This window comes from Acinonyx jubatus, chromosome E4 (assembly GCF_027475565.1).
Source record: "Acinonyx jubatus isolate Ajub_Pintada_27869175 chromosome E4, VMU_Ajub_asm_v1.0, whole genome shotgun sequence".
Lineage (NCBI taxonomy): Eukaryota > Metazoa > Chordata > Mammalia > Carnivora > Felidae > Acinonyx > Acinonyx jubatus.
In genome coordinates this window covers 54,196,426-54,221,058 of record NC_069395.1, presented here as the reverse complement: position 1 = coordinate 54,221,058, position 24,633 = coordinate 54,196,426, and the positions used below count along the sequence as shown (strand labels likewise).

The 24,633-nt window shown below is 38.2% G+C and overlaps 1 protein-coding gene across 1 annotated transcript in view; it reads left to right on the top strand.

Annotated features, from left to right (window-relative positions):
• DNM3 (dynamin 3) overlaps nucleotides 1–24,633 on the top strand; it is a 575,248-nt gene that overhangs the window by 413,685 nt on the left and 136,930 nt on the right. The window contains exon 21 of the mRNA XM_027046371.2: nucleotides 15,822–15,931. Within this exon, the coding sequence (XP_026902172.1) occupies nucleotides 15,822–15,931 (110 nt within the window). The remainder of the gene's footprint in view (nucleotides 1–15,821; nucleotides 15,932–24,633) is intronic.

Genomic DNA, 24,633 nt, shown 5'->3' with positions numbered 1-24,633 from the left:
CAACTACCATCCTAGTTGGAATGACCACTGTCTCTTTCCTGCATTACTGCATTCGACTCCTGTTGGGTTCCTGCTCCTACTCCTGGCCTTCCCTGATTCACACTCCACACTGTGGCCAGGTGATCTTTTAAATCATATATATGACTCCTTATATCAAGGAAGGTTCCCCTGATGAACCCACAAAATATAGTATCTTGCAACATTTCTGTTATACTTAAAAAACTGTGGTTGGGAGCCAGGAGGGCTGATGCTCTTGGAAGGCCAGTATGGTTCTCACCATTCTGGTTTTATTTTAAATACATGCTATTACTTGCTAATGCGGGCAGTTAACATAAAAATGGAATCTGAGAATTATCATTTTATATAATTGTGACGGCTTTCATATTGAAATCTAATTATTCTGAATAATGAAACAGGAATTGATTAAATTTAGTTGTAAGTTGTTTAAGCTTATGGAGTGTAAGAAAAGGAGGAAGGGGAGAGGAAAGAGGACAGTATAAACTCTGTCATCTGAAATGGGATAAAGCTCAATATTTACATTTATATTGTTTATCTCTTTGAGCTGCTCTGGGTCTTAACTGGCGAAGCACTGGGGACCTCACTGGATCCTATGTTCAACTTTTTCTGTGTCATTAGCCATATCTGGGTGTGAAAATCCCCCACTATCCCTACTTCCTTGCTATTATTTTCCATCAGCTTCATGATATTTTTTCTTCCCATTGGCACAGGCTTTTTCTGCAGCTCTCCCTTTTCTGTTTCATCTTTTGTTCAGGGCCCAGCCTTACTGTGTTTTATCCCATGTATCCGTCATTCTTCCACAGCTCCATTTTTGAACCACACAACTCAGCATTTTACCACCCTGGCTTCTTAAAGGAAGTAGATAATTTGCAGCAAAAATTAAACATAGGTTCAATTACACATGTCAGTATGAATTAGACACATATTGTTGAGATATTTTCAAGAGTTCCCCCTTTAAATAGTACCTTCTTTTCCTCAAAAGATGAAAATGCTTTTCCATCTATTGCTTCTTTATTCCCATAAAGTTAAGTTTATTTTTTTTCATTTTTAAATTTAAGGATTGAGTTTGGGTATTATTATCCCTGCTTTACATATGGTGAAACTGAAGCACTGAGCAGGAAAACAGTCCCCCCAAGGACACTCAATGTATGCTCCAGCCGTGGCTGGGCCTCCCAGGTGCTGAGGGCCAGGCCTGTGTTTTTTCTCCTGGTCTTGCTGAGGGCAATTAGAAGTTGAAGCAATTTCTAAGCTCTCCTCCAAATTATTTATAAGTCAAGGTCATTTGTTTTTACCTACTTTGACTATGTCAACCCTTTCAAATTCCAGATACACTTTTTCTATACCAATGTTTCTCAAACCCAGATAATATGCAAACAACCTTTAAAGGAAAAGGATCCTCATCAATTATGAGCACATGCAAACTATTTCAATTCATAATATTACTTAAATATGTAGAAACAAAATCGTTGTATTTAACATAACTACAAATATGTAAACACGTCATACTGTTGTCATTCTACATAAAAAAAAAGTCAAAGTCAAACAAATTTGTACTACCAAAAACTTCAACTGATCAACATTAATGTGAAAGATGATGTCCTTTTAGGAAACATAACTGACTAGTCAACAGGAAAATATATTCTGGCTCCCAAGCATAGGATCTTTTGAGATTGGCATGGCTGGGCTAACTGTGCTGTAAGACCTCACCATCCTCCTTCCACTTTTATTCTATTGGGATGAAACACCCATCCACCCAGGGCACTGTGATGTCATTAGAGGAGAGTACATAACTGATGCGTTGATGTCTCTTTCTCTGCTCAGTCTGCCATGAACAGAGTACTACTACTCAGTGCAAACACAAACATGGGCACTAAAAGTTTTGACTGCCAGTGCTTACTTATAAAGTGGTTCCCCAGACAACTCAGAAAATCCCTTATACTAATTTTATTAAATACTACACAAAATTTCTTTTTCTCGTATTTATTTGTCTGTTTATTTATTTTGAGAGACAGAGACAGTACGAGCAGGAGAAGGGCAGAGAGAGAGGGAGGGAGAGAGAGAGAATCCCCAGCAGGCTTCACACTGTCAGTACAGAACCTGACACAGGGCTTGAACCCAACGAAATCACAAGGTCATGACCTGAGGTGAAACCAAGAGTTGGATGCTCAATCGACTGAGCCACCCAGGCGCCCCCCAAATTTTTTTTTGAATTCTCACAAGACCTTACAACTCTGGGAATAAGGGGACTCCAAACTTACTTCTTTAAGACTTGGAGAAGCAGTCAGAGTTTTCAAGTCCAGCTTTGGACTAGATACCTGTTGGAATGATTTAAGGGCAACCTGAGGATCTCACACCTACCAGTTTGCTAAAGTAGGAGGGTGACTCGGTCAATTCAGGCAGAAGGATTGAAGGACCTGATTTAAATGCAAATATATTACCTGAGGACAGTAATTAGTAGCAATTTATTCTCTTGCTGACATTAATTTATTATAAACATAATCATGCATGAAGACAAAGCCTAGCAGAATGGGACATAGCATAGGTAAGTTTGATATCATCATAAGTCATCATGTATTAAATGCCTACTAGTCGGGGCGCCTGGGTCGCCCAGGCAGTTAGCATCCAACTTTGGCTCAGGTCATGATCTCAGGGCTCGTGGGTTCAAGCCCCTCATTGGGCACTGTGCTGGCAGCTTGGAGCCTGGGGCCTGCTTTTGTGCCTCCCTCTCTTTCTTTGCCCCTCCCCCTCTCACATTCTGTCTCTCTCCGTCTCTCAAAAGTAAACATTACAAAAAAAATTTTTTAATGCCTACTAGTATCAGACATCTGTACAGGTAAACAGAGTCCCCATTCTTGGTTTTTAAAACACAGCTGGTAATACAGGACGAACGGAGCGAGAAGGGGAGCTTTCCTTGGATGCAGTAGAGGGAGAAACTTACAAACCAGGCAGTGGCAAAAGCCGCCAACTAAAGGCCATCTTGGTTTGGAGCCAGCAGAAAAGCGGAACTGCCCGAATGGAAGAGGTTTGGAGAAGGAAAACAAACTTTCTCTGCCTTTTAGTTTTTTAGCCAGTCTTGAGACTCTGGCTTATTTTTTAAAAGTATAAAAACATATCTATAATAAAAAGTAGATGATTCTTTAATTATGGAATTTTCATTTGTATATTTCTTTCAAAACTTTCATCTCTTCTTAAATACTTTCCTTGAGGTTATTCTGTGCAATCCACTGTGGGAGTGAGGCAGAGGAATTAATACCACCTCTTAGCCCGTCACATTTTCTCTCTCTCTTTCCATGGCTATGGACACAGTTCCACAATTCTGGAGTTCTTACAAATCTCCCTTGAATAGGAAGCCATAGTTTAAAGTTGTTTATATTGTTTCATTGCTTGCCACCCTCCCGGCTTGATATTGTTCATGTTTAATGTGTGTTTATCTGGTGGGCATGTAATTAACTTCCTATTTTCCCCTCATAGCTCTATAGCTTACAAGTATAAAAGCTTACTATTATAATTATGTTGAAGAGAGAACACCTTCCTGTGTTTATGGGTGGGAAGTAGATGGTTAAAAAAGGTTTTCCCCAAGGAAAAGCAAAGGAACACTTATCAGAAGTCTCTGAATGCACAGCCCTCTCATTTAAGAAGAATGCACATAATCTCATTTAATCCGATACCCCCTAAGAGGTATTACTTTATTTATTATTAATGAATTATTACTTTATACCAGGATAAGGTAAGACTCAGAGAAATCAGGTAACTCGCCTGGGTTCACACAGCTGGTGTCAGAGCTCATATATGAGCCCATGTCTTAACCCCAAACTACATGTCCTTTCCCCTTACCACACTGCCTGTCCTGGGAGTCTCCTCACAGTGATCTCTGTCTCCAGGAGACTGGGATAGGGCCACCTGAACTTGCAATGAAAGCAGAGGGTACTTTTAGTGTGGGTAGCTGTAGTTCTTTCCCCCTTATAGATAGGTAACTTCACTCCTTTCTGTCTTTCTCTACCCCCTCCTTTATCCTTCCCTGTGCTATTTTTTTTCTTCTTCACCCTTTCCACAGAAAGCAGTCAGCAGATATGATTAGGATTGATGGAGAACTACTCCAGTTCTTTTTCCCTTATCCAAAGCCCTGTTTCTGTGTGAACCTGTATTTGAGCCAATAACGGCACACAGACCACCAGCTGTGCTTAGAGCAATTCAGCCAAATGTCATCTCAAGTCCAGGGCTGCGTCCCAGAAGGTGCATGGAAGGGGCCCCTTTTTCCCTATTCCATCTTCAGTCCGTGTTCTTTGGAACACAAGGAGAAGGGCGCTGACTCAAGTACAAAGGGCATGGTACTCAGCTCTCCTTTGCAAACACTACAGCGGTCTCAGAAAGACCCTCACTGCATTATGTTACTATCGTGGGGGTGGGGGGGAGGTGGCTAGCTTACTAGTCAATGCAGAGATCTGCTAGCTTACTAGTCAATGCAAACTAATTTGTTTGAATGCTCAGTCTTGTTACTTTTCTTCATAGTGCTGCCTCTTTTTGAGTGTTCCTTCACTGAAATGATAGGAGAGAGAGGGGAAAATTCAGCTTTGATTTTTATTCCTAGCTTTGTGACAAATGATGGGGGTAAAATTTAAAACTGTTCACTGCTGAGTTCTGGGAATTGCCAGAGGATTTTGTTTGTACATGCCTTCCTGACCCCCATTTTCTCAGATAAGTAAAAATTATGTTGCATTTGTAAACAAGGCACTTTTATTGAGTTGACCTTTTACAAATGCATGGTATACTTAGCCAAAATAACACTTTTGTTTCACACAAGTACACTCAAAGGGCTATACGTGTAGAATTTTGTGTGATTAATCTGCACTTGAAAGCTGTTACAAAGTAAGCATAATTTCAGAGTTTGTGGGGTCTCTTAAATTCACTTTGTAATTTAATGTGCAGCCACCCAAGCCAGAGTTGAGGGATATTACTACCAGAAATCTGTATCCTATCACACACCTTTTCAAGTAAACCAGTCACTCTTCCAAACTTGAAAGGTTCTCTTTTTAAAAAAAAATATAAGTTGTGTTGCCTTGGAACACGGAAAGAAATGAGGAAATGAGACCATTAAACATTTGAAATATGCTCATTTTAAAGTGCTTGCCGTATGTTTTGCCGTGCTGAGTAAATTTTTTCCTGCTTTTGTAACTGAGAAAGTATAAAACACAAAGTCCCTGTACTTTGCTTACTAGTAGAGAAAATTTAACCCATGAAATACACTGCTATTACCGTGGTAGCTTATAATAGTCTCTGAACATATATGCCACTGGAATTCATTCTGTTTTATTCACATGTTGCCTTATTTTGTTTCTTGCAAAGCCACTCAAATTCTATCCTTCTTACCTACTCTTTTAAAATTTCTTAGGTATAAAATTTTTTATTCTGGTTAAAGACTGTTTCCTTAAGTGCAAAGTCCAGGAAATTCATAACTGCACAAACCATCTCCCCCCAACTCGCTCACTCGCTTTCTCTCTCTCTCTCTCTCTCTCTCTCTCTCTCACACACACACACACACACACACGCTAATAAGCAGTTCATTTTTTAAAATGATGAATTACTGAGAAATGCTATTGTTCTGCTTTACTGACTATTCATTTTTTCTGAGACACAATAATATATAATGACCAGATACAGCTACTGTATTTTCTGAGTTCTTAGTTGTCAACAACAGAATCTACTGTAGCTGGTTTAAGTAGAAAACATTTACTGAGGGGTATAAATTGCTCGAAGAACCATTGGGAGGGCAAAATTACAGAATTAGGCTGGCTTCCCTGGACTGGTTCTCCAAACTGAAGTTCAGAATTGGGGTTGCCAGGGAGCTGCTGACTCCACCAAACTGGAGGCTGCAGTCAGGAAGCCACCCCACATTCTAGCCTCTGGATCCAGGGCCAAGAAAACAGGTGCCACATCCTCTGCAGCTTAGTGATGGGACTCACTTCCGAACCAAAGTCTGGTATGGATATGAATACATCGGATTGGCTGAAACTATATCTCATCTGGAGCCCTAGCTACAAAAGCAAGATTGGGCAGAGAAAGAGAGTTTTGAACTGAACTCAAACATTATAAGGAGTTGGGACTGGTCATAGAGATAGCCCATCCTCAGAATCCACTTAATAGCTGTGATATTTCTAATCTATTAAGAGGCTGTACCATTCAGCTACTTGGAAACTCTATGTATGTGTGAAGCTTGCTGAATATAGGACCTCTCTGTAAGGTGAACAGGTAGCAAGCTTCTCTTTTCATTGAAAGGTTAGAATATAGGGCATTTTCTCTGAAACTATTTAACTCCCCAGAGAAGAGCAGTCCAATATCCTGCTTGGTGGGGGCAGAGAAATACATCTGGTTGTTAGCCCTCTGGAGTAAGGCTGCGAAAGTGGCCGAGGGACATTTCCATATGAAGACTTTTACTAAGCTTTCTTCTTTTTGTCCCACTTTTGCTATTCAACCTGCTCGTATTTCTGGGCCCCCAAACTTCTCTTGTATAATTTTCTTTCTAGGGAAAAAGCCTCTGATCTCCTGCTGGGGGTAGGAATGGGCTGCTATGCGTTAAGGAGGTGACCCTGTGTCATTATTTGATCTTTGTACTTATGTATACACACTATCTGATCCTGCTGTCTTAGCCCCCAAACTACCCCCTTCAGGTGCCTCCAAAGAACAGGACAGGATGCAGTTGGGTGGCTTCTCCTCCATTCTCTCCTGCTGTAGGAATTTGGGGAAATTAACTCCTTTCTGTATGCTAAGTCAATGAATCCTTTTCTGTCTGCCTTCTTTCTTTGAAAGCTTTCAGGAAATTCTTATCTACTGTTTTCTCCCTTCTCATTTTCTTTGTCCTTGTGGATCAATATCACTTTATTCTTTTACTATTATCAAATGGGTTTGGGGGAGGGAAAAGAGAAAAGTATTTATATAGAGATTAAATATTTAAAAATTGAGATATAGTGTTTAGTTTTTTCACTTTACAATTACAAAAGTCCTTTTTTGGGGAGGAGAGGGAGTCCACATTTGAGGATATTAGAGGTACCTGGAGCTATAGGACAATATATACTTTTTTGCCTCCTCTTTAATCAAGGCTTTTTAACATGGAACATATTTCTTGAATGAAATGGAAAGTTTCCAGTCCACTGAAATGTAAACCACCATACATACAATACCTGGCAGGAAAAAACAAAACAGCAAGTTAACACAATCCCTGTAATGGCCATGCCCTTATTCGTAGATGTTTCCTCCATCTACCAAATGTGTTCTGCTGGATACGGAGCTCAGCGTGGCTTCTGGGGTCACACTTAGCTGAGGCTGCAGTCCAAAGAGCACTCATCTGGCTGGGCCATGGTGCTGTTGGCTCTGCTCAAGCAAAGCAGTCACCAGCACATTCAAACAGTGAATCTCAAAGTGAGAAACAAGAAGGCAACATAATAACGATATCAGAAAGATGTTAGCAAGTGCAAAAGAAAAAAAGAAGTGGTATTGCCCAGGAATGACAAGAGAATGGAGGAGGGAGCCCTCCAGTGGGCTCTTATGGCCAGGCAGGCTTCCTGGAGGAGGTGGAAATTGAATTGGACTCTGAAGAGACAGAAGGGGCCAGGAAGAGTAGGGTCTCCAGTTGGGTAATGGCGAGCATTACTATTTTTCTCTTACCCAATGGGGATATGCCAATATATAGCTCCCTTTAAGGATCTGAGTGAGTGCAGAGGGGGCAGCCATGAAGCCAGTGGCATAGCCATTGGGTTTTCTTGGGCCTACTCTGACAGCCCATCAAAGTCTACATACACATAGGCAGTTTCCTCACTGTCCAAGGGAAAAATATAAAGAAGCACTTTTTACTAGCAGCCTCCTGGCTCACAGATGCTGTTTACTACTCAAAATGTAATTCTGATTAAAGCCGGGAATTAGAGCTCAAATGAAAAGATGGGTAGTTTGTATTATGAGTTTCATACGTGTACATCTCTCTAGTTACAGCGTCTTAATAGCAATAAACACCAGACTCTTCAAAAGCATGTGGAACTAGTATTCTGGTATTTTCAATATTTTTGTAGCTTTTTCTTTTTTTCTTTGATATTTTGATTATTTTATAAGTCAATCATCATCTCTGAATCCCCAATCTAAGTAAAGCACTCTGCCAGGCCGTAAGGGGACTCAATCATATGTTCATTAAACACTGTGTGTGATAAATGTCAACTATGCAACTAAAGCTAAGAAGGAAACAATTGCTTCCCTCAAAGAGCTGATGCATTGACAGGGAAGTCAGGAAATAGTTACAGAGTAGCAGAGGAGCAAGACACACACAATGATGAACAACCACAGAAATGATGGCAATAGTAGCAGGTTTGTTCTTTCCCTGGGCACTTACCTTGTAGTTGGAAAGGCAGGGTCTAGGCACACTTAGGTGAAACAGTCAGGAAACTTACTTTTTCCTCTTGGAAAATAAGAGGGAAAGTAAACCAAGCACACAAGTGCTGTCAAGTGATCAGACCGGGGGCAGAGACATTCTGGTAATGGTTGAAGACACCTGAGTGCTATGTCTGGCCACAGCAGGGATTTCTGATGGCTGGAGAGCACTGTATCCTTGAGTGAATTTGTGGGCACATCACAGTGCCCAGTTAGTCAGACAAGGGTATGACAGTGGTTTGAACTGGAAGGATTTGCTAAATCATATCCATGGTTCTAAGAGATCTGTTTACTGAGTTAGAAGTCACAGGGAGCTTGGGGCGCCAAGTGGCTCAGTCGGTTAAGCGTCTGACTTCGGCTCAAGTCATGATCTCATGGTTCATGAGTTCGAGCCCCGGGTCGGGCTCTGGGCGGACAACTTGGAGCCTGGAGTCTGCTTTGGATTCTGTGTCTCCCTCTGTCTGCCCCTCCGCTGCTTGTACTGTCTCTCGCATTGTCTCAAAAGTAAATAAACATTAAAAAAAAACTTTTTAAAAAGTCACAGGGAGCTAGATAGAGCTACTTGGTGTAGGAGACTTAGACAGATGAGGCCCATCGAGTTCCAGACAAACTGGGGTGAGAGCAGAGCTATGGGAACACCAGGAGAGCAAGGAGATCCAGGCCTGTGTACCAGAGTCCTTAGGTGTTCAACTGCAATTCATAGAGGTGACATCAGAGCTAGAAGATGAGTCTAATGGGCAGGTTTTCTCATAGCCCCACTCTGACCTTAATCAGAGGAACTTCACTTTTTAATCTATCCAATAGAATTAGCTTTGGTGTCAGATTTTTTTTTAAGGATCCCACTGATTTAAAAATAATAAGTCTGCAAGTGGGATGGAGAAGGAAAAGAAGACCGAAAAAATGAGACCTGTAATACTTTAAGAAAAAAAATGTGCACTAGGTCTGAACTAGGTGGAATAATCTTTTGCAGGAATTTTGCGAGGAAGAGAAGCAGAATGGCAAGTAGGCAAAGGTATTTCTAGTGGAAAAAATAGTACAGAAAAAAAAAACCCAAGGAGATATGATTAGGTGTGTTCTGTATGGAAAATAAAAATGCATTGATTTTCCTGGAAAGCAGGAGTCCTGAGGTTGGCGCAGTGGGCATGTTGAGAAATTTGAGTTTACTCTGAATGGCAGTACCATTCATCTTGGAGAATGAGGTGGGGGTGAGGAGCATGATGAATATGTATGCTTACATAAGTCTTGTGTAAGTTACTCAAAGGATGAAAGGTTAGCATTAATTTACGGGAGCATCATATTTTTCTTGGCCCAGGTACCCACCCCCAAACCCAGGATAATGTCCTTAGTTTCCCTGTTTGTAAACCTTCTGGCCTGGTCTAGGTTAGTAAAGCTTCACCTTATATGCTATAGCAAATTCATTCAAAATCAATCTTTCAGCCATTAAAAATAAGTGTTTAATATCACATCTGTTTAATTTTTAACGTAATAGTATCGACATTAGTAGACATAATTGACAGGTAGACATGGTAGCAAAACAGTATACATACAACATAGTTGTAGAATTTCATCATGTTGGCATTTTGTTTCTGCTGCATCCTTAAGTCTAAAGTGTATTAAACAGCATGTGTATATGCAGCAGTGTGTTACTATTAAGTGTAAACACAAAAGAATTTTAACATAAACCTTGCCCTCAAGGAGTGTCCAACTTATTTGAAGAAGCATCTGAGCATAAATAAGAAACGGCATCCTATGTAGCCTAGGACAAAAATCATGGAAAATGTGGGCGCTCTCAGAAAAAGACATGTATGACATACCATAATCAGGGTAGGCTTCGTGGAAGAGATGGCACTTGACGTAAATTTCAAGGCCACGAATATGTGCCTTCTTGCAGAGAAGAAAACATTCCTAACAGGTAGCAGCCATACAAGCAGAGGCAGAGAGAGTAAAAAACATGGCAATCAATCTAAACTTTGTAAACATTTAATGATTGAAAGCAGTGCTGGGGCACCTGGGTGGCTCGGTCAGGTAAGCGTCTGACTCAGGTCATGATCTTATGCTTCGTGAGTTCAAGCTCCATGTTGGGCTCTGCACTGAGAGCACGGAGCCTGCTTAGGATTCTCTCTCTCCCTCTCTCTCTGCCCCTCCCCTGCTTGCACCCATGCATGTTCTCTCTCTCAAAATAAATAAACATTAAAAGAAGGAAAGAAAAGCAGTGCCAATCAGTCAAGCATCTTTTACAGGTTTTTTTCTTTCCCACGGAATTTTTATTTGATTCTCAAATATATGTGACTATCACATATTTTACTCAACATTTGGCTTTGGTTATCAGACATTTTCGAGTTAATTCAACAAGTATTTATAATATGTGTATAAATTTCAATGGCCAACACTCTACTAGGCACTGTAATGCATACAAATGAAGAAGTCATTGTCTTATCCTTGAATATTTTGTTGCCTTGCTAGTGAGAAAATGTATGTACAAATAAGATTCAAGGTAGTTCATCAACCCAAGGCCACACAAAGATTCCCCAAGTTATGAAACTCCCTACGTATAAACCACCAGTGTATAAAGACTTTGCAATGCTGTGCGTCCTCAGGAGATATTCCTCCCCATGCCCAACCTTCTCCTCATACCCACTGTAGCTCCTTCTAGCAACCGAGTTATATTGGCGGTGCTCTGCCAGCTAGAACCCCATCATTGGCCCCATCTGTCCCTCATCGATCCTTTCATTTCCTTTCAAGGCCAGTGAACATATCATGTAGCCATCATATAATTACCACCTCCTTCTACCTTAATTCATCTGCCTTTTACCACTCACAGCTCACAGTTCAGTTATTTCCACCTCATACAACACTTTTTCACATATTTAATGCATCCTTTTGGGGGTCTGTCTTATTTCTCCTTCTTCTAATACTTGTCAAGTCACTGCAAGGAAAAAACACATGGTCTCTCATGTCTCCTCTTTGAACAAAGAATTCCCGGATGCCTCCCATACAAGTAGTGCTGGTAACCATTTTGTATGGAGGAGAGCAAAGTTACCATGTTTAAAAAGGAAAAAATATATGTTGAATTAGTGACATCAGCTTCTAAAGCTTTTTTTGCAGAAGTTTCTTTCTGACTCTCCATGGGAAAAACCTTTCTCTAAAATTTTACAAGTGCTTCCTCCAAAAATGTCTATTAAGATAAAATGTTTAAAGTATCAAATTACATCTTATTTACAAATGTTGCAAAACATTTTCTGCTTTTTATTTTTCTTTGCAAACGTAACCTACTTGAACAATAGAATTGATTGAACGTTCCGAATTCCAAATGAATAACCTTCACACAAATTTGTTATGTAATATGCATTTATAAGATGAGCGTACCTTATATAACATATAACTCAAAATGAGTAGAGGGCATCTGGGTGGCTCAGTCAGTTGAGTGTCCAACTTTGACTCAGTTCATGATCTCATGGTTCATGAGTTCAAGCCCTACAGAGCGCTCACTGCTGTCAGTTCAGAGCCTGCTTTGGATCCTCTGTCCCTCTCTCTTTGCCGCTCCTCTGCTCATGCTCTCTTTGAAAAATGAGTACACATTTAAAAAAAGAAACAAAAAACCCAAGATGAATAGAATAAACAATACCTATTATATGAATTGAAAGGAGAGAGGTTGGGGAGTGAGAAAGAGAGAGTCATAAACTTTGGAAAACTTTTTGCACAGAACGTTGAACTTGAACTTGACTCTAAATAATAAACTGATGTGTTAGGGAGAAGTTGAAAGGGTATCTCAAGTTGGGAAAAGACTGTTGACAAAGGTGTGTTTGGTTGAAATGGAGACTTTTCTGGAAGCGTAAAAGAAATATTCACAAATCAGGATTGGACCAATTTGTAGGTGTTTCATGTGACAAAAATGACCAATGTCACGTTAAGGAGTTTCATGGATTTTCTCCCATAAATGATAGAGAGATGTGAGCATTTGGAAGGACTGTAATGAATTAGACAGAGTAGTTTTAGAAAATTGGTGATATTTGAGGAATTAGAAAGCAAGGGGACTGGATAGCAGACCATGTAAAACCACATGCTTGTGAGATGTCGGAGACCTGGACTAATGTGGTGGGAATGTCATATAAGTGGAGCTCTGACAAATGCTTCAAACAGAATGCAACATAGTCTTGATGTAATAAAGGGGGTGAAGGAAAACAATATGTCAGAAATGATAGTGAGGTTTCAGATTGGGTGATGGGGAGAATGAAAAATATACCTAATGGCAGAACCAGGGAGGTTAGAGGAGAAAAATTGGGTGGATGAGAGGAAGGAAAGTGATGATAAGTATATGGGTCTCAATGCCATCAATAGAAAGTTAATATTAGCCACATATATCATTTTAAATAGTCTAGCAGCCATATGCAAAACACTAAAAATAAACAGATAAAATTGTATTTAATAATATTTTATTTGCCCTAATATATTCAAAATATTATCATTTCAACATATAATCAATATATTTTTAAGCAGTCTCTACACCCCAAGTGGAGCTTAAACTTACAGCCCTGAGACCAAGATTTGCATGCTCTATCGACTGAGCCAGCCATGTTCTATCAACTAAGCCAGCCGCCCCAACATATACTAGTATGAACATTGCTGAGGGGGCATCTGGGGTGGCTTAGTCAGCTGAACATCTGACTCTTGATTTTGGCTCAGATCATGATCTCATGGTTCGTGGGATCGAATGCTTGGGATTCTCTCTCTCTGCCCCTCCTCTGGATGCATGTGCATGCTCGCTCTCTCTCTCTCTCTCTCTTTCAAAATAAGTAAATAAACATTAAGAAAATATTGATGAGATCATTTACATTCTTTTTCTCACACTAAGTCTTTGAAATCTGGCATGTGTTTAATGCTTAGAGCATATCCCAATTTAACTAGCTACATTTAAAGTGTTCGACAGTGACCTGTAACTGGTGGCTACCATATTGCACAGTGTATTATTAGACAGTTTAATAGAACTAACAAAGATTATGTAGCAAATGTCTCAATTAAGCTAAGTGCTAAGACTCACTGTATTTTGGCACTCACAGTGCTAAGACTCACTGTATTTTGGAAATTATAATTCTGTTTATTCTTTCTCCCCCTCAATTCCTTTTGTTTGTTTTAGCTGCTTCGTATTAAAGATGTTCTTTTAACAGAACATCATTCTTCCCCAGAGCACCAAGAATTTTAGAAATATCCATGGTAGAGAGTTTTTCATGGCTGTAGTTCTTCACTTGACTTACAACTTTAATTGAACAAATCAGTCTGAATCTTCTTTTTCATCTCCCTTTGTCAGTCTTAAAACTCTTGACTATGAAATAATTTAGCAATATGTCCTCAAAAACCATGGATAAATGACACTTAGTATTTTGGAAATGAAGCTACATTTTTCATGTTCTCCTGTCTGCATATGTGTGTATTTCTCCAGCATTTAATGTCTGACGTAAACTTTGCTGGATTTTTGGTCTTCACTATAGGCTAAAGAACGCAATATGAAAGGGAGCCTACTTCTATAGAAAACACGCCAAGGACATTGTGTTCCTTCTTTACAATGAAATGCAGATTTCCCATTAAAAGGCGAATCCATCATTTCAAAAGGTTGAATAGGATGGTGCGTTAAAAAAGTCCAGCTGCTTAAATTTAGGGCATTGAAAAACATCCAATAAAAAAATGTTCCCTGGGTTTCAAGCATTTTCATTTGATTATGTATTGGATAGCTTTTCATTCAATCTGTGATCTTTCCTGTTAGAATTCTATCCTAAAATAGTCTGACAAGTGTTTCAAAGAAGTTAGACTCAACTATGATACTTCAGTAACTTAAATTATGTATTTCGCTATTTAGAATATACTTGTGTTTGCTGAAATATTATTAATTTTTGTACAAGAAATGTTGGAATTTTCTTTCAGCGCTTTGCTTTTTCATGTTTATTCTTAGGCTTCTCTCACTTCCATTTAGTTTCTTTTATGTTTTTTTGATCTTCTTTGAAGACATGACATTGTCTGCCAGGACAGCCATTTTGTTCTCCAACGAGCTTCCTTCAACTGATTTAGTCATCTATTTCTCTCTGCCTCACTAATCTGATGTGTTCTGCCCAGATTTTCTCTAATTAATTTGAGAGTAATGAGTGGCAAAGCTGATTCTCCTGGCAATAACTCTCTGTGGGGTCTGCAGACAACATGGCTACCACAAGCTGGCTAGAGAGCACGTGCACGCACACACACACACACACACACACAGACACACACACACACACACACACACACACACACACACACACACAGAGTTCTGCTCCACACTACAGAGCCTAGTGCTGTAGGAACCAAAAGACTTATGTCAAACATGTTTGTACAGCACATGTACTTTTCGACAGGAAATACAGTTAATAGTTGTTTATTAAAAGTTGTGAGTAAGTCTCTATGCTTCCCTCCTCTGGAGTCTAGTCCTGCTTTTTCTTAGGACCAGCACAAGAGATATAGGCTGGGGCCATACACAGGGCTACTGTTGAACAAGGACTGTGCTAGAATACCCCTGGTAATAGATATTGACTAGGTTTCTTCAGCTGAGTGTTTGGCTCTCTCCTCCTAGACTGATCATTAGGCATTTATACATATGATAATATTGCCCCTGGGCCAATCCCTAAATGTAAATGTTTCTCATAATTCTTTAGCATCCAGTATGTTTCACTAAGACCAGTTTGGCCCCATTTGCAGACCTCCCTCCCCACCCAATGTCCATTTTCTTCCTAAAGAATTGTTAATTTTAAAAGAGAATTTATTCTAGTTAATATCAGTCTACTTATAATGGGTTCTTTTGTTTCTCAAAGAGGTCAACAATTTAATGGAATCACTTTTTTCTGGACCCACATTTTATTCCAGACCCAAATGAAGGAAATATTTTGCTGTGCTTTATCTAGTTTATAGGGGGTATTTCATACTGGGGTCCTGTGCTTCCCGTCCCTGCCAGCACTGGCTATCAAAACTGCTTAGGCTGCAAATAAAATATGAAATGAAATCCATCTGGCATTTCTCATTGAATTAGGACCAGAACATTTTTGCTAAATATTAACAGATGGCTAAATTCTTAATATCAAACTAACATTTTAAAACATCTAAGGGGACCCACATGAGGAAGAAAGGGTGGAGGACCATGTGTTCTCTCTATCACTGAGGCCTTCCTTCCTCCACACTTTTCCTCCCCTCATCCTTGCAACCCGTGTGTTGAGAATCATTGGAGTCTCTTTTCTCAGATAGCTTTTATTCCTTGGTAGCTGGTATCAAAATATTGTAATCAAATGTTGGACAACTCAGGTGATGAGTTGCCCTTGGCAGCCTTCAGGATCTTTTATTAAAGCCAATTCTCTCTCCATCTCTTTCTCTCTCAATAGGAAAAAGAAAAGAAGTATATGCTTCCCTTGGACAACCTGAAAGTTCGGGATGTGGAAAAAAGCTTTATGTCTAGCAAGCACATCTTTGCACTTTTTAATACAGAACAAAGGTAAGAAAATGAAGCAGCTTCTGTCTTCAGATTTTTTTTTACTTGAATTTCTGTGTCACCTAGAGACCATGTTTACAAGAGTTCCTTTGGTCCCACCTGGGAACTTGTTAACTCTTTGGTTTTCCTTTTATTTTGTATGTTTAGCTTTCACCATAGCTTATGGGTTCACAGGATTAAAACTTAGAATAAGAAGGATCTTCAAGTATTCCCTGTTCTTCCAGCAGGCACCCAAATCATGCTGCTTTCATTCTTAAAGTAGATTTTATTATTTTAAAGTCTTTCTTGTCCTCAATTTATTGCATACATACTTGCAAATTACTCAGTTACAACTTTTGATAGTGTCTGTCCAGCATGGATGGATATTACTCAAGACCTTATATATTTTGGGAGGGCATTTTTGCATTGGTGAACAGAATGATTCACTTAATATAAATACAGATATGTAGTACTTCCCAGTTTTTCAAAGCACTGTGCATGTTCATTGTTTGATTTTTTTAAAAACAGTTTCTCATAAGGTAGAAAGATAGAGTAGTGTGGTTACCATTTCATAAAGTAGAACTGTAGTTCAGAGAGGTTAACTGACTTTCTTAAGATCATAAAATTAGTATATGAGAAAGCTTAAAACTGAAGTAGGACTACTGTGTCTAAATCCACTTTTCCTTCCACTTGTGTCTTATTATTGTTGTTTGGTTTTTACTGCCACTCACCTACAACATCGAAACTTAATTTGGGGCTGATCATCATGGAGTGCCACAGTTACTCACTGAAGTTAAGCAGTAAAATTAAATATAAACAAATGGAGAGGTAACAGAGGATGGAATAGAGAGATGTAAAAGGGCTACAATGAAACAAGGATAACAAGGAGATCTTTTCCAAATGGCAATGTTATAGGAAAAAGCTAATTAATTTCTATGAGTCAGTTATTAAGAGACTGAGTCATTAGGTGACAGGGTCTAATTTTAACCTATCTCTTCAGGCCTTTTATCTTTATTTAGCAATGAATGAAGTTCCTTGATTGGGTTCAATGACCGTCCCAGGGTCAATCACACAGTACATTAAAATAGCAAAAGAAGTCTTCTTCCTACATTCCCAGTCAGTTGCTCAGAGTGACTCATTATACAAAAATACCTAGAAAAACCACAAGAGCTAGTCATTTAAAGGATTAAGGGGAGAGAAAATTAAATATAACTCCCCTACCAAATACTGAGATGGGAGTTTTTAAAGACCTAGTATTATTTGAGAGTAGCTTATGAAAAAAAAACACTGTGATGGTAAAGAATAAAAAGATTTCCTGGAGAGAGCAGTAGGGTGTCCTCATACTAGGGCCAAACAGTACTGTTTACATACTTTGCTCAAAGCAGAGGGTAGCTGGGAGGTCCTGAAGGAATCTTTACAGAAGTGCTCGTCCTTCCTGCCTGGATGCAGGGTCGAAGTGTGACTACTACATAGGAGGTCAATTTGAGTTCTTCATCAACCTGGAAAGTTCAGGTTATAAAAGGGCTTGGTACAAAATTTAAAAAAAATTCAGACAATGGTAGAGTAGCTTTTTTAGATGAACTGCAACTTATATTTTAAAAGGAGCAAAAGACACCAAAATAAGATAACTCTGGACCTCTAAAATTCTGGGTATTCTGGAATCCTAGGGTTCTTGGAAGGTATTGAATTCTTCAGCCACTTCTCAGAGACCTCTGTGAGTACGAGGATGTCCCATCTACAGGCATATTTGCTGTTGTCTTATGGCCTGAAATCTTGATTATTTTCAATTAGGTTTGTACTGGCCAGGACCTCCAGTACAATGTTGAATACAATTGGGCATCCTTGGTTTGTTTCGTATTTTAGGGAAAGTTATTTCATAATTTTATAATTAAGTACTTTCTGATAGGTAACTGATATCAGGTAAAGAAGACCCCTTGGGTTCCTAGTCGCTAAGGTTTCTGTTTCTGTTTGTATCATGAATGGATGTCGAATTTTATCAAGCGCTTTTTCTGTCTCTACAGAGATTGTATGATTTTCTTCTTTATCTGTTCATGTAATGAAATATACTAATAGGCCTTATAATATACTTAAACCATCCTGATCTCCTGAGATTAAACTAGCTAAATCACGAAGTAGTGTTCTTTATGATGTGTTCCTGGCTTGTTTGCTAGCATTTGCAACTATGGTTATAAGTGATATTGGCCTGTAAATGTCCTTTTTTGTGCTGTCCCTGCCTGGTTTCATATCAAGTTTGTGTTAGCTTTATAATTGAAGTGGGATGAAGTTCTCATTGTTCTTAGGAACATTCTGTATAAGATAGGGATTAACTGTTAATGGATTATGTGGTAGAACTCACCCATAAAATCATCAGGGCCTAGTGGACAGTTTTGGTAAGTAAGCTTTAAACTAGTGATTTAACGTATTTAATAATTATGGGTTTGTTAGGTTTTCTATTTTTATCATGGGTCAGTTTGAACAAACTGTATTTTTCCTAGGAAATCATCCATTCTGTTCATTTTTCAGTCCATTTGCCTCAAGTATTTCTTAAGGTTCTATTTTTTCAAATTTCTGCTGTATCTGAAATTTGACCCCTTTTTATTTTTAATATTAAGTCTTTTTTAACATGATCATTCTCGCCAGACTTTTACTTTTTCAAAGAAGCAGCTTTTGACTCTTTTGATCCTTTATTGTGTATATTTTTTCTATACACATAGATTTTTTTCTCTACACAGAGATTTCTATATTCTCTGCTCCTTTCTTCAATATTTTCTTCCTTGTATTTATGTTTATTTTGTAGTATTTTTTCCTAACTTCTTAATTTAGATGTGTAGCTCATCAATTTTTGTCCTTTCTTTTTCTTATATATGTATGTAAATCTATAGATCTTCCTCTAGGTAGTCTTTAGCTGCTTACCACAGATTTTGAGGTATAATATTTTTTATTATCATTAAGTTCTGTTTTCTTCAATCTTCTGTTTCTTCTTCATGATTTCTTCTCTGAATCATTTAGAAGTATGTTTACAGTTTATAGTGCATGGACTTTTATTGGTTTGCCATTGTTGATTTCTAACTTAATTGTATTGTGGTCAGAGAATACAGTTAGCACATGGTGAATTTTCATAAATATTCCATGTGTACTTGAGAAGAATGTATTGATTTGGGAGTGTGGGGTTCCATGAGAGTCTACTGGATTATGCTTGTTAATTACATTATTCAATCTCTATAGTTACTATCTTTTTTTCATATTAATTAAAACACTCAGCAAGTTTATATTAGACAGCCATTATGTGCCAGGTACTTTTCTATGTACTTAAAATACATTGCAAATAAAATAGACAAAAAAGATGGTACACTGTAGATTATGTTCCAGAGAAGGGTGTTGGCAGGGAGACAGATAAAAGAAAGCCATAAAGAATCTCACTTTATCAGAGGGGTATTAAAAATCTCACTTTGTGATTATGAGCTTGATTATTTTGTTAGTCTGTCAATTTTTGTTTTATGTATTTTGAGGCCAATCTATGTTATTGGTTCTTGCAAGTTTAGAATTGTGTTATCTTCCTGATGTCTCTCTCTCTCTCTCTCTCTCTCTCTCTTTATATATACTTATATATGTATATATGTGTATATAATATGTATATGTTGTGTATATGTACTGTATATATATATACTATGTATATAATTTTGTGACAACCCTCTTTATTCCTAACAGTGCTATTTGCCTTAACATTTATTTTGTCTACTCTTAATATAACTATACTACCTTTATTTTAGTTAATATTTTCTTGGTTTATCATTTTTTTGAAAAAAATGTTTATCCATTTTTGAGAGAGAGGGAGAGCATGTGAGAGAGCATGTGGGGACAGAGGATCCCAGGCGGGCTCTGCATTGCATGTCTTGAACTTACGAACCATGGGATCATGACATGAGACAAAGTCAGATGTTTAACTGACTGAGCCACCCAAGCACCCCAGCTTGGTTTATCTTTTTTACCTTTTTGCCATCAACCATTTTGTATTTTTATTAAGTCTTCTCTTATACTAGCATGTATCTGTATTTGTTTGTTTTTAATCTCATGTAAGATCTTTTTCTTTTAACTAGTGAATTTAGTCCATTTATATCTTTATAACTGACTCATTGAATTTATTTGAACATCTTATTTTAGTCTTTCTCTTATCCTGCCTTTTCTATACTTGTTTTCCACCCTCCCCACTTTTTTCCCTGACTTCTTCTTTTTTTTTTTTTTTTAAGTTTATTTGTTTTGAATGAGAGAGAGAGAGAGAGAGAGAGAACACATGTATGTGTGGGTGAGCGGGGGAGGAGCAGAGAGAGAGGGAGAGAGAGAGAATCCCAAGCAGGCTCCAGTGCTGTCAGTGCAGAGCATGACTCAGGGCTTGAACTCACAAATCATGAGATCATGACCTGAGCCAAAATCAAGAGTGGGACACTTAACTGACTGAGCCACCCAAGTGTGCCCTGACTTCTTTTTCTTTAAATTCAGGTTAATTTATTTTTCTCCTTGCCTACCTTAGTAGTTATATTCTTTATTTTAATTCTTTGTTTATACCTCATTTTTATTTGAGTTTGAAGTTAGTCTTTTCTACCCTTTTTCCAAAATGACCTTGAAACTCTTTAAGTCCACTAACTCTCCTGATTTCCACATTATTGTTACCCAGTATTTGAGTTTCATCTTACTTTCTTACTACCTTTTTAAAATTGGTTCATATAGGAAATGTTTGTTTAGATATATTAACACAATTGTCAATTCCTTTGTTCACTTGTCTTCTTGCATCCTAGTGTTTGATTTTGGTTCATTCTCCATGCCAAAATGCATCCTTTAGAAATCCCTTCAGTGTGTGCCACTTGCTTGTAACTCTCAGGTGTTTATTTTCCTGAAAATGTTTTTATTTTGCTCTCATTTTTGAATAATACTTCTGTTGGATATTAAATTGTATATTCATGGTTCTTATCTCATAACTCTGAAGTCATTTTCCCCCTGTAGTCTGGCTTCAGCTTTTAAGAAATAATCTGTTGCTCCTTTTTATAGTTAATCTGTATTTTCTCACTGAATGATTTCAATATCCCTTTTGCCTTTGGTATACTGAAGTTTCAGTATGATGTGTTTATATGTGTTTTGCTTTATATCTTCTGCTTGGGATTTGTTGTGTTTCCCAATGAGGATTCATAATTTTCATAAAGTTTGAAAAACTGTATATCATTCTCTTTTGTCTCTTCTCTGCTCCTTTTTGTTATTCCAAAAATACCTATTAGACATATACTAAGCCACTTTATCCTATTCTTTCTTATACATATATGTCTCTTTGTACCTCATTTTGGGTCATTTCTTTAGTGCCATCTTCCAGTTCACTGATACTCTCTTCATCTGTGACCAGGCCAGAACAACTTGTCTATCATCTTTGCTAATGGACAGATTTTTTTTTCTCAGTCCATTCTTTTTCTGAGAATGTGGCCTTTGGAGAGTGCTGGCTGTCACATAAATCCCAAGATCTTGTTTCCCATTCTTTTGGGCTACCATAGTCCAAGCCTTTTGGTTACTGAAAATGAGACCACCTAGCGTCAAAAGTGACAGTCTTTGTTTCCTCTTAAGGACTTCTTTCATTTCAGAAATAGGTTAGGCACTTAAAATAATGTTTTTCAGCAATATTTGATTTCTTGTAGGAAAGAGTTTTAAAATTTTGTAATCTGCCATTTTGGTTAAAATGGCATGGCCTTTCATTAGCATTACATTGTTGAAACACAAAACTATGTTTCTGCATCCCCCAAGAAGTAAAGATTATGATAAAAGTGAACCTGGAAGGACAGTCTGGGAGTTCCCTGTGTTTACAAACATGAATGTTTTTACAAACCAATTAGAGAAAAGCAGCTGTTATTCTCCTGTTCTCCTGTTTATCTCTCAATAAAAAAATATCTATTCTTTTATTCACTCCAAAGTGTTTATTAGGCATTTCCACATTATCAGCTATACATGTCAGTATTGGTATTTTAAATGAAATACAAGATGGATCTTGTTTTGCATGACATTTGTAATCACCAATGAGTGTCATACAACATTCATTTTTTACTAATCTTTTTTTTAATTTTTTTAATTTTTATTTATTTTTGAGAAACAGAAACAGAACATGAGTGGGGGAGGGGCAGAAAAAGAGGGAGACAGAATCCGAAGCAGGTTTCAGGCTCTGAGCTGTCAGCACAAAGCCTGACAGAGGGCTCAGACCCACGAACCATAAGATCATGACCTGAGCCAAGGTTGGACACTTAACCAACTGAGCCACCCAGGCACCCCTCACTTTTCACTAATCTTAAGACAGAAAATGTAAGAATCAATGAAGAGGTAAAAAAAAAAGGGGGGGGGAGGAAGAAAAGGTAGTCTAGTTGAAAGAATATTATACATGAAACAAATGGGTTATAGTGTGTAAGGAAACATTTAACCAGATCTATGAAAGCATATTTCATTCTAGTACTGAAGTCCCACAAGCAGTAGTTAGCAGCATGGCAGGTGACTTCTATTGGGTCTTGGCATGAATTGATGGAGAGGAAATTGAACAGAGTATCCCAAAGAGGAAATAGTATTAGTCAAAGCAAATGGTTGGGAAATGTTGCTTAATCTGTTGCCAGACTGTTCTGGAGGAGAAGAAGCTAATTTCAAAGGCAAGATGAGCCCTAGTTTAAAAAATAAAAACATTCTTTTTTTTCCCTCCACGGAGTTTATTGAACTGGACTTTCCCATGTAAGTTTATGTATTTTAATATTTTATGTAGATGGAAAACCCTGCATCTCTCAAAAGCCCATATGCTTAGCATAATTCTATCAGCTATTCTTAAACGATATTCTTTTCACCACTGAGGGTGATTCTGAGGTTATGTTCCTATTTTTTTCTTTCTTCTGAGACATGATCTTATAAGGAAAGTTCTATTCTTGCTTTTGGTAATTTATCCATTTCAGAAGAGATGTACAAGAGATTTTAGAAGAGATTTTGTAAATGCTTCTGTTGATTTGTATGCTTCATCTGTCTTCCACTGCAGCGTTTTGGATCAATTTATTCAGCCATTCAGCAGACCCATGGGAGATGTATTGGCTTGGAGCTAACAGCTCCTGTGTGAACACTGGGGTTATCACCAATGTAATATAAAATGTCATGGATTTCTAGGGTTCTCTGAGACCTTAGAGATAATCTTGTCTGTCCTCATCTCACAGGTTAAAGAGTTGACACCCATAACAGTTAAATGCCTTCCCCGTGTCACAGAAGCCGTTAATGACAGAGACAGAACTGGAACCCGGGCCAGGTGTCTCCTGACCTAGGGCTCTTTCTGATACCACAGTTTGATATTAACTATGGAACAGGAATTCTACCTAATATTTTAATTGGAATTGTTCCCAAAAGAGCAGGGATGAAGAGATTTTTAACTTCTCGTGGAGGTATTTCAGTTTGTTCTTAGGTCTTACAAATTTCCATGGAATGCTTTTTAGTCTCATTTCCAAAGCCCAACATAGACCTGACCAGTACCCTTGCTATAGTTCTTAAAAAACTATATTAGTCATTGCTACTTGTACCACAGCATTATTCCTAAGAGCTCATTCAGTTGCTATTTCAATTTTCCACTATAAAGTTTTAAAACAGTTATTCTGTAATTCCCAGTCATCAGGTGTGTAAGAATTGATACATTTAACATCCTTCTTTAAAAAGCCTTCAGTGTCCTGGTGAATTAATATGATCTTTATGAGTCTGGTGACCAGATTTTTGAGCCATTCTAAACAGTGTTTTAGTGCTTAAATTTTTATAAATGGAAGGAATTGTTACTAGTTGCGGTGACTTCAGCGCTTGAGGAGAGTGAATTTCACACCTAGACTGATTTAACCTCCAAAAACTCCAGGTAAGAGTGTGCAGCCCCCAGCCCTCCTCTGGGGCTTTCAAAGAGCATATCCCAGATACCTGGGAAGACTGATAAATTATAATACTTTGTTCTCACATTCATCACATCGCCAAATCATTTTGAAATCTAAGTCTTAAGATTCCTAAACTTCTTTGTGGCAGGATCTAAACTAAGATTGGAATGTTCCCCCCAGGTTTTTGTTCCATTTGATTCTGTTAGAAATGTCATGTTTTCTCTGGTAGAAGCATGTCTAGATAATGACTTCACTGTGCTGGTCTTTGCTCTCCCCAGGCAGACCTTCACTTTTAAGGTCATGCTAAGGCCCATTTGGTCCAAGGTATGTCAGCTCTGGTAACCAGCAGAGATCTGTGTCTGTCCAGGGGGCTTGTAGGGCAGCCACATGGTATTTTCTGAGTACCCCTTGGGGTTGTCCAGCTCTGTTTTCTTTTAACATAAGGCACTTTTTTACTTGACGCTGCTTTGTAGCTTCATTTCAGGATATGGTTTATCAACATTGCCAAGTGTTTCAATTCACCTCCTCCCCCATTTTCCTACAGAAAGTGATTTTAGGATGTCTCACTACTCCACTTAGTCTCCAGCACGTTGCTGACACTCAATAAATGTCACTATAGCTAGTGTATGCACTTTAGGCATTCTGTAAAGAATGGCTCTTTATTCTCATTGTTGAGTGGTATATTTTTCCACTTGTTAGCTGGAAAGGAATTGGAGTCAGGTTTTCCATTTATATACCTTTATAGCTATGTTTCTATATTAAGATGTGCTTGGAGTTTAAGTTGTTTCAAAAAGTACTTAATTAAACAAATATGCTGGGCAAAAG